Source organism: Homarus americanus, unplaced genomic scaffold, assembly GCF_018991925.1.
Source record: "Homarus americanus isolate GMGI-L3 unplaced genomic scaffold, GMGI_Hamer_2.0 scaffold51021, whole genome shotgun sequence".
NCBI classification, from domain to species: domain Eukaryota; kingdom Metazoa; phylum Arthropoda; class Malacostraca; order Decapoda; family Nephropidae; genus Homarus; species Homarus americanus.
In genome coordinates this window covers 85,252-96,252 of record NW_024714349.1, presented here as the reverse complement: position 1 = coordinate 96,252, position 11,001 = coordinate 85,252, and the positions used below count along the sequence as shown (strand labels likewise).

Sequence of the window (11,001 nt, the reverse complement as noted above, 5' to 3'; positions counted from 1 at the left end):
CCACCCACCAATCAACCAACCAACCACTACCAACCAATACCACCACAACCATCTTTCACCCCCCCCCCATATATAGTAGTAGGAGGTGTGGACGGGGTGGAGGGGGGGAAGCCGGGTGCCACTGTATGCAACTTGTGGTACAGTATAGTGAGCCTCCGGCCCCTAAACCACATAATGTTCCTTTACTGCCACTTTATTGCTTCACCCACCCCGTGCCATCCTCCTCCTCCTCCTCCTCCTCCTCCTCTTCTTCCCCTTCTTCCTCCTCCTCCTCCTCCTCCTCCTCGTCCTCCTCCTCCTCCTCGTCCTCCACCGTTAGAAGACTACACTCGACCGGTCCACATTTCTCGAATTGTTTCATGCACGAGGAGCCGGAGGGTGACTCTATCTGGCTGTCTCTCTGTCTGTCTATCCATCTGTCTGTCTTTGTGTCTGTCTAACAAGAAGGTCCCGTATCACTCCACAGAAACAATAACAAAGAAACTCCATAAGACGTCCATATATCGCCACAAGAACAGACAGAGAGACAGAGAGACAGACAGACATTAGCCTTGCATGAGCTAGTCGACAGGCTCTTAACCCACGCTATTACGGGCTATTTATACAGATACACCGGGTCATAAAGGGGGGAAATTATTCATCTGGGTGAAGAGGGGAACGGGTGAAGGGGTGGGTGGGGGTGTGGGGGGCGAGTGTGTGTGTGTGTGTGTGTGTAGGAGGTGGGTGGAGGGTGGGGTGACCTGTGGTGTAATGGTCAGCATGATCGCCTCGCAAGCGAGTGGTTCCAGGTTCGATTACCGGGCAGGGTGAAGCTATGGGCAAGTTTCTTTACGCCATTTGCCTCTGTCTACCCAGCAGTAATTGGAGACCTGGATGTTAATCGATTTGCGGATCGTGTTCCTGGATAATGGTTAGGCAGTGCAGTTGGCGAGTTGTCCGGTCTTCTCGGACTATTCCTTGAGATTGGGTCATGCAGCTCGTTAACTCAGGGTGTGGTTGTTGTGTTGGCGACAGCTTCTACACCTTAAACAAATTCACGCCTAGGTGGTCCTTGGGCCGGCCATCCTCGTTACACGAGGGTCAACCATTAGTGTGTGTGTGTGTGTGTGGGGGGTAAGTGTGTGTTATGAGATAATTACAATAATAAGTCGATGTTTTCTCTCCTTGATGTGTTATTCTCTCGTAATTTAAGAGAATATTTGGCTGCGTGTAGTTAACCTATCTCTTGTCCACACTCTCCCCACTGTCTCTTCCTCACTCCCACCCACTAAATCCACCCCCCTCCCCCATCAACCTCCTATCCCCACCATTTCCGTCTCCTTCTCCCCACCAAATCCCTCTCCCTTTCCCCAATACTCCCTCCCCACCACCTCTCCCCCACCACCCCTCCCCCACCCCTCCCCCTCCCTCCCTCTCCCCCAACACTCTCTCACCACCGTTAACTCTCCCTCTCTCTCCTTTACAGCCCAGACAGCGTTACGGGAGCTATGACGAGGTGTGTGAGAGGACGACTGGCCGAGTCAGACTGTGCAATTGGGTCAGGTTCATCAATATTGCCCTCCACTTCTCACCTCAAGTCAATATGGTCGCCTCCAGAGTCAGGGGTGAGTCAGCTGAGTCAGTAAGTGTATGTGTGTGTGTGTGTGTGTGTGTGTGTGTGTGTGTGTGTGTGTCAGGTATACATACTTACATACATATAACATTTGATTCTTATTCAGGTTACACCATCTGATAACGTATTACATATATTAGGTGTATCATATCTCCCATACTTGTTCACTACCGACACACTCCACTTAGTTCAGGTTCACGTAATGGTGGGAACATCTACGTCTAATTTATCTTTGTTATCTTATAAATTAATTTTTTTCACTAGATAAATCCTGTCTTTTATTTTAATTAGTATATATTAATTAAATCTCACTTACAAATCGGTTTAGTTTGGATTTCAGGTCAGATTTCCCATAAGGCACGCGACAGACACACGCCACTTGTTTCCGGGTTAAGTAATGGTGGGAGACAGTGGTCGGAGGTTGTTCCACGCCGGATGTGTGGGAGGGGTGGGTGGATGAGTGGGTGGTGACGGCGCGTGGGTGGCAGACGGCGGAAGTGGCGCGTGTTGAGGTGGCGGCACGTGGACGGTGTAGTGCCCGAGGAGACGGAAGATGGGAGAGAGGGGACTTGATTGGGCGGAGACTGAGTGGGTGGGGCCTAGAGGAGGAGGAGGAGGAGGAGGAGGGTGGATTACAGAAGGAGGAAGTACAGGAGGAGGAGGAAGTAGAGAAGGAGGGGCTAGGAGAAGGAGAAATGGGAGCTAGGAGAAGGAGGAGCTAGGAAAGAGGGCGGAACAAAGAGGAAGGAAAGGAAGGAGAAACGGGAGACGAAAGAAGAAGGGAAGATATATGATAATAGTAAAAGGATAAGAAGAGAGAAAGAGAGAGAGGGGGGGGAATAAAATAAGAGAGGAAGAGATGGAAATAATGAATAAACAATTAGAAGTGAAATGTGGAAGACAGAGAGAGGGAGAGGTGGGAGAGAAAAACGGAGAAAAGAGGAGAAGAAAGAAAAGGGGGAAACAGAAGGAAGTGGAAGGGATTTAGTTATCGTGGCAGTTGAATAGGCCCCAGTTCTATTAGGCCCCAGTTCTAACAGGCCCCAGTCCTATTAGAATCCACGCTAAACTACCCACTGAGATTAGTCGTAATGGGCTTCCAATCCTAATAGTGTCGATAGATTACGTTAGGTTACAAAATTGGAACTACATTAACAAATAAACAGGATAATTAAAAACGAAACTAAACAACTTTTACAAAACAGCAAATCAACCAACCCCGTGTGAGCTGGTCCCCATAAACAGATAAAAAGTAAAGCATAATTCTCACTAACTGTCAACATAAACACTACAAGAGACTCAATATCCTGATGTAAACAAACTAATGCTTCTTCTAAGGTCTATCTGTAGTGTTTTTAGATCGATTCTACACTACAAATAAGGTAATATGACTGTTATTTGTTTCCAAGTGTTGTATAAACGGAATAAAAACTATAGACGACAGAAGGTGAGTCTCCCATCTGAGGTCAGCCAAACTATAATGACAACTGACAAGCCGTCAAAATATGCAACAACTTATTTAGAGTATTTTTCAATTCGTAATAAATTCAAGACAAGATGAGAATTAACCATTTCCATTTACAAGTTAATTAGGTTGCCACTAAAAGCATCCAAATGGAACAAGTTCATCTGTCGTTTTATGCATTACGAAGAAGAAAAACAAATGACTATCTGTAACTGAAGCGTTTTATTATTCTACACATATCAAACACAAGCGCCCTCCTTATCCCACTCCTTCTACTACTACTACTCCTCCTCCTCCTTCTCCTACTCCTTCTACTACTCCTCCTCTTACTCCTCCTCCTCCTCCTCACGTCTACCATTAGCTGTGACAGACATAAAGGGGCGACACACTCAGAGGTATCCATTAGCGATGACATAAACTTCAACGCTACAAAGAACGTCCACCGCTCCCAGACCTTGAAAGACTCCACTACTAAACCCTCCTAGCCAGCCTCCTTAACCCACCTAGACCACAAACCACAGGTGGGAGGGGTGAGTCTTAGTGGTGAGTCTTTGTTGTGGTGTCAAACAGTAGTAAGAGAAGGTCTTTAGTCGTCTTGTTTACCTTGTTTTCGGTGTTTAGATGTGTTTATTTATTTATCTTTCGGTACTTTGGTTCAGATTGATTTTGTTTACGTCGTTTTCGGTATTTCTTTTCCAGTTAAATTTTTGTCTATATAATTTCGGTGATAATTTTAATAGTATTGATGATAATATTGATATACGCCAATAATAATAATAATAATAATAATAATAATAATAATAATAATAATAATAGAGCATCACCCACGCCATCTAGGTACAGAACCTACACATAATATTATAGAAGAATCCCAAACCACAACCTGGGATTAAAACACAGAGCAACTTTAAACGATCTGATCCTTTACACCCCGTGAGAGAGGATTTTAATCGGATTTTCTAACCAGAGGAAATAAAGTTAAGGGATTCATAAAACAATAGACAATCGGATCATTCTCTACACCCGCCAAATGATGATTCTAATCCCCCCCATTAGGATCCTAAGTGTATAAGTAAAACAAAAGACAATCAAATGGGGGTAATCAGGACTAACAATTGGTATTTCACTAGCAGGCTGTATTATATGTATATTACGAATTCTGCACGTATTTGTATGTGACAGAGATAAGGAGCACTCACTAAATATCGTCTTAATACGGGATATAGATTTAAACACTCGGATTATGTAACGCGTCACTGTTGTGTGTTTTCTGTTTTTTCACAAAACACAGACCGATGATACGACTACCAGTTTGAAGAATCCGTATCCCACCGCTGCCACCTATATGAATCCGCTGCTTGTGCAATTAACCAGTCCGTTCATATATATTTATATTTGGGTTTTAAGTAACGAAACCCAAACGGTAGTTCCTTTGTTTTATTATAAAAGGTTGTATATATAATTCCTGAGTGTAGATCGACCGTAAGTCTCACTGTCTAGGAGTGAATGAGAAGGGGACGGCGTTTATGTATTATAAACGTTAGGTCACGTCCTTACGATATAAGCTGAGGTGAGCTACTGACTGTGAGAACCTCGCTGTGCGGGTTTACAGAAATGCTGAGCTATGGGTCTCGCTCTCTTGGGAGAGTTGCCCGCTCACGTGTCCAACTCATGTCTTACTCATAGACAGTGGAAAGTTACTGGGTGGTGAATCTGAATATAATATCAGATGTATTGACCCATTTATATAATATGTTCAGTTGATGAGACAGGGGCCCATTACATTTAGCCATCTCAAAAACAACGAATCTAATCCCCTTTAAGGATACTAAAACCATAAGTAAAAGAAACACTAATACAACAGACAATCAGATCCCTTTAAACCTTCAAACACGATGAAAAGTAAATAGTATATTCCTGTAATAAGTTGTAGAAGTGTGCTGACGTCAATACTAATTAGTTTCTCTTTCTATTACCACCACCAGAGGGCTTAAGGGTGAAGAAAGACCGTAAAGTTTTATACACTGCCGAACCATCACGCAGAACAGTGTTACCTTAAGATAGATATTACGAGAAAAACAGAGTCAGGTTTTGGGTTCGAATTTCTCCACGATTAAAAAAATAAATAAATGAAAAAAGACAAAAAAAAGCCTCAGACGAAGATGTCACAAAATCGTCGTAAATGATTGGTAATGTACTGGAGAATGGTGGTTACTGCCCCCGCCTCCTCCTCCTCCCCCTTCTTCTTCTTCTTTTTTCTTCTTCTTCTTCTCCTTCTCCTTCTTCTCCTTCTCCTTCTCCTACTTCTTATTCTTCTCTCTCTCCTCCTCTCCTTCTTCCTTCTTACTTCTTATTCTTCTTATTCTCCTCCTCCTCCTCCTTCTCCTCCTCCTACTCTTCCTCCTCCTCCTCCTCCTCCTCCTACCCCTCCACCTGCTGGGGTTCAAAGCTACTCCGAGAAGAAGATCCCTCACTACAACACCCTGGACCTGTTGTAAGAGACTTGACACAAGACACACAGGTACGATGTTTGGGTTGAGAATCTCTTATGACAACATCCCCGACCAGTCACAACTAATACCATAATTCCCAGAAATATAAAGTGCAAATTCTTGATTCTCGACCCCCATTCCACTCCCTCCTCCCCTCAGACCCCTCACACTCCATTCTTGACCCCCTCCTCACTCCCTCCCTCAGACCCCACACTCCATTCTGACCCCTCCCTCCCTCCCCCTCCTCCCCCCCCAGACCCCTCACACTCCATTCTCTGACCCCTCCTCCCCCTCCTCCCCTCAGACCCCTCACACTCCATTCTCGACCCCCCTCCTCACTCCCCCCTTCCCACTCCTCCCCTCACACTCCACGAGAGACGAAGATACGAGGATTCTTACGATGATTCTTAGGTCCAAATTCCACTACGGACAGACCTCACAGCCCTTGGCACCATAGGATACACGGCGGTCCTTATTCAGGGTCCCTCAAGCTCCTACAGGGAGAGATCGCTGGCAGCATCGTTAGCATACCAACACGTTAGCGCCTCGTGGACTACTACTTACCGCAACGTCCTGATCTCCTTGATAACACCACCCAGGTCACTCTACTGTTTTACTTCTCTCTCTTTCTCTCTCTTTCTCTCTCTCTATTACTTATATCTTTCTCTCTTACTTCTCTCTTTCTCTCTTACTTATCTCTCTCTCTCTATTACTTATATCTTTCTCTCTTACCTCTCTCTCTCTCTCTCTCTCTTTTACTTCTCCCTGTTTATATATATATACAGTATATCACTACTTCCTTTTTTTAATATTCCTTTAATCTGTATAACTTTCTCCGTCATTAAGTAACGGTACGTCCTCCCTTTCTCCGTGTGTGTGTAGAAAGTACCCAAATTCTTCCTCACTTTCCTTTCTACCAAAGCGTTGAAATATCTCCTTTACTCTTCACATGACTTCAATCTTCACCCACTAACTCTGTATCTCTGTCGATTTTCATAACTACGTCTGTTTCTTTTAATTAAACTACATTATGGAAACACCCTTTAACCTATAACACTCCTTAAAACAACAACAAAATAATAATAAACTAAATAATTCCACAAGACTATTATATTTGCCTATATTTATTGAGATCTATAAATTCCTAAAACAATAATAACTCTCTATAGCCGTCATGAAGAGACACTCAAACACTCGCGTCTCCTGATAACAAAACGTTTATATTCTTCTTGTCTCTGTTAATTTATTCGTATATATTTCTTTCTCCCTTTCTTTTATTTTCAATTAATATTTAGTATCTGATTTTGTTTTTATATTAGAATTAAAGATACGATGATTAAATAGATATATAAACTAAATAACCCATATATACGTATTTTTGATCAGTAACTTCCCTACAACCAGAGCTGCCACACGATTCTCACACCGAATTTTCGTCAAATATACCAACATTCTGAAACTTCTCGTGATCATAACTAACGATGAATAGTTTAGTGTTATACAAATCCTACCTTTGGATTGTTTAATAGTTATACAGCCGAAAATAGATCCACCAATCACAATCGCCATTACATGCAGCCTGAATTTACCAAGTATTACCAGGTAAAGGTGTGGGGGCGGTGGTGCTTGGGTTAACTGTACTATACATCCACTCCTTATAGTGCCTTCCACACACACACAGAAACACACACCCTCTTTCCCTTCCCCCACTTACCATGTCCTCTCTTCCACCTCTTTACCCCCCCCTTACCCTCCTCACCATACCCCTCCCCCACCTCACCATACCCCTCACCCACCTCACTATACCCTTCCCCCCCTCACTATACTTTCCGCCAGCCTTATACGGTGGGGCAATATCCGGTCCACTCATAAATCCTGGAGTAACGAGTCGCCTGCCCTTCCTTGTCTCTATGATGGAATTTTAAAGACATTCTGTGATATCTTGGCATCTTGTGTGTCCTGGAGGTCGGCTGGATGACACGAGAGCTGGCGGTGGTCTAGTTGAGTCTTGATACTGTATGGATATTTACCTACTTATTTATACACCGATTATTTATTATTATTTTTTATCTACTTATTTATTTTTTGTTTGATGATTGGCTTTTTTTTTTCTTTTTTTTATTAATTTATTTTTTTTTCTTTGTTCGGGGAGTTGACGAGAGTTGGTCCAGCCTCACGTCCCGGCTCCGAACATCTCCTGTTTACTGACCCACTCGACCGTGAGCCTCGTTTTTACCTCAGTCCTCCTCTCTCGCACCTGAGGAGTGTTGGTCACCCGCCTCACACTTTGGGGGAAAATCGTGACACTTTCTTTTGGGGATTTTCAAGGAGGAACTGATGATGAAGAGAAAAAATCTGCATTTATTGTAACGATGTCGGTAATTCTTAAGTGATGCTCGCGGGGGTTAATCTTGCTGATCAATTTTCCTTTCAGGGTTAACTTAAGGCTGGTGAGTATGCATGAGGTGTGATTATCCTCTGTTAGTTCTTGTCTTTCTTTTTTATCTGATCACTTCCTCTTCCCCCGCCCCCCCCAGGATCTGTGGTGTTTGAGGTGGTGCGGGAGGTAGCCCCTGGGGAGAGATTGCTCGCCTTCCTGCTGCCGGACATGGGGGGAGAAGACACGCTGCTCCTGCCGGCGCTGACGCTGCTCCGATCCTCACTCTACCGCCACACAATCGACTCCATCATGTCGGAGGCGCCGCTGGATCTCTCCCGGTCTCTCCTCACCGCCCCGTCCTCACCCCCGCTAGGGCTGTCAAATAGAGGCGCTGTTAAACGCAAGGTTGAAGAACAGTTGCCTCTTCGTTCTCCTTCACCGCCTTCCCCAGCAACCAATTCCCCGATCTCACCTTTCCCGTCATCCTCCTCGGCATTCTTTCCGCTAAGACAGTCACCGTTTGGACTAAATATGACAGACCCAGAGCCACCCAGGAGACCTTCATTTACTCTAAATCTAACAGCACCTTCGTCAGTAGCGGCACCAAGCTGTAGCGTATCCCATACAGCGGTCAACACCAGCACGGTGGCGGGCAGCAGTGAGGTGACATTCACGGTGGCTCCTGCCAAGCGGCGGGAGCGGACGATGCTGCCGTGCTCGGAGTGCGGGAAGGCCTTTGATCGGCCGTCGTTACTCAAGCGGCACATGAGGACCCACACAGGCGAGAAGCCACACGTGTGCGACGTGTGCGGTAAAGGCTTCTCGACGAGCTCCTCACTCAACACACATCGACGGATCCACAGTGGCGAGAAGCCTCACCAGTGTGGCGTGTGCGGGAAGAGGTTCACGGCGTCCTCCAACCTCTACTACCACAAGATGACCCACGTCAAGGAGAAGCCACACAAGTGTTCGCTGTGCACCCGCTCCTTCCCCACCCCAGGAGATCTTCGCTCCCACATGTTCGTCCACAACGGCCAGTGGCCCCACAAATGCTCCGTCTGTGGTAAAGGCTTCAGCAAACTCACCAACCTCCGCAACCACGCACTACTACACGCAGGTAGGTCTTGTGCTGCTCTTCTTTACTATAACACACTAATGTGTCAAATACAACTTAACACATATAAACAGACTATATACACACACAGAAGCCCATCGCTGATTTATGCACCTCAACACACACTGAATACTCTTCACTTGTTATAGATCAATTGATTTTCTTCCAGAGATGAAGAGGACAGAGCGGCACCTGGCGTCCCTCCCAGCGTCCCTCACCTCACCGGCGTCCACGAGTGGCTCAGACACTCCACTCACTCCAGCGGCCGCCTCCACCCCACCCATATTCTCCTCTTTCACCCCCTCCACCTCACAGTCTCCACCAACCACTTCACCTCCTCCCTCACCGTCCACCTCACATTGTTTCTCACGCACTCCGAGTCCTCTACCATCCTTACCTCCCTCCCCTATCGTCGTAAATACCTCACCCTCACCAGAGAGGCCCCTCACCTCAGAGTCTCCTGAGAGAAGCATCCCTCCATCACCTCCAGACAAATATGGCGCCCCTCAGACTCACCACGAAAAAGCCACAGTTACCACACCTCAGCTACCAGGCTCCCTCCCCTCCCTCACTCACAGAGAAACTCCACTCGCGACGAAATCACACTCCATCATTAAATCCTCCTCTCATACTTCGTCAGGGCCTTCCTCCTCCTCCTCCTCCTCCTCCTCCTCCTCCTCCTCCGCGTCGTCGACTGCTTCGTCAGGTTCCTCGTCCTCCGTCATCACTCACACACACTCGTATCAAAAATTCTCACTCGACAATTTACTCAAATCCACACAGGATCACACTCTGTCTCCCTCACCCACGATCCTGTCTGCGAAACACATTAAAACTGGTTCCAAGTCTGAGGAAAATGGAGAGGAAGAAGAAAAAAAAGAAGGGGTGAAGGAGGGGGTGAAGGAGGAGGAGGAGGAGGAGGTACAAATTATTCCTAATAATGGTGAGGAAGAGAAAATAAGAAATAATAAGAGAAGTGGAGAGAATGAAGTGAGTGTAATAAACAGGTAGCCTGATGGTCGTAGTATAGATGCCGGGGAAAGAATTATATGCGATGTTATTTTGTTTTCTCCCGTAGACAAATTTTCCTATATAGCTTTACTATGTTTTACTTCTGAGCTTTAAATTAGAGAGAGAGAAAAAAACACATCAACCATACCAATAAGATTAAATCCTTTCTTATTTATGGTGGATCAAATTTCTTTTAGAATACTTATAGAAATAATAATCTATCTGTACATAGAAGGGTTTTTAAGATGCAGTGGTTAGGTTTAGATCGTCTATGAATATTCAAATCATTTATATATTTATGTCACAGTAACACAACAAAGAGGTTCTCGAGCATTTTCACGACCGTCTTTTGTTTCCAAGGCCAGAAAGCCACATTTTAATCCTCATATCATCATCGTGTTGTGTACTTGACCTCTTGTTAATTCCTGGAGTTTATAGTTTCTTTTATTAAATGTATAAACAAAGTGAGAGGCTGGATGTGCAATATTGTAGTGTTAAAGTGTATTTATTTTCATCTGTTTTTAATAAATTTCTAGATATGATGATGTGTTTTACTTGTATATTATAAAGTATGTGCCACCCCCTTTCTTACCTCCCCACCCCTCACTCCTCCCCACCCCTCCCCACAACCCCCACAACCCCCTCCCTCACACCTTGACGTAGAGCTATGAACAAGACATGGTATAATTATTTAACAACATAATTACACATTGAGAAATATGTAATACGTGAGGGCCTTCTGTACACCTGGCGGGTCACCTTATAATATACAGGCGAGTCTTGCATTGTTGTGTGACCCCTCCCCTCTCCATCTATATCTCTCTGTCTCTCTCTCCTCCTTCTTATTCCCTCTCTCTCTTCTCTTCTCCTCCCTCTCTCTCTTCTCCTCCTCCTTCTTCCTTTCACCCCCCCTCTCTATACACCTCT

General features: G+C 45.1%; 1 protein-coding gene across 1 annotated transcript; it reads left to right on the top strand.

Annotated features, from left to right (window-relative positions):
• Window positions 1-1,471: 1,471 nt before the first annotated feature.
• LOC121878644 (zinc finger protein 628-like) lies at window positions 1,472-10,616 on the top strand. The gene is made up of 3 exons (XM_042384973.1): window positions 1,472-1,604; window positions 8,107-9,066; window positions 9,233-10,616. The coding sequence occupies exons 1-3, from the start codon at window positions 1,583-1,585 to the stop codon at window positions 10,072-10,074; spliced, it is 1,824 nt and encodes a 607-aa protein (XP_042240907.1). The 5' UTR covers window positions 1,472-1,582; the 3' UTR covers window positions 10,075-10,616.
• Window positions 10,617-11,001: the final 385 nt, after the last annotated feature.

What these genes read in the sequence shown, in the direction of transcription:
- LOC121878644 (XM_042384973.1), top strand. Translation starts at nt 1,583, where the DNA reads ATGGTCGCCTCCAGAGTCAGGG. An exon ending in GGTCGCCTCCAGAGTCAGGG is followed by an intron (nt 1,605 to 8,106) that starts GTGAGTCAGCTG and finishes CGCCCCCCCCAG; the next exon opens with GATCTGTGGTGTTTGAGGTG. An exon ending in CCACGCACTACTACACGCAG is followed by an intron (nt 9,067 to 9,232) that starts GTAGGTCTTGTG and finishes ATTTTCTTCCAG; the next exon opens with AGATGAAGAGGACAGAGCGG.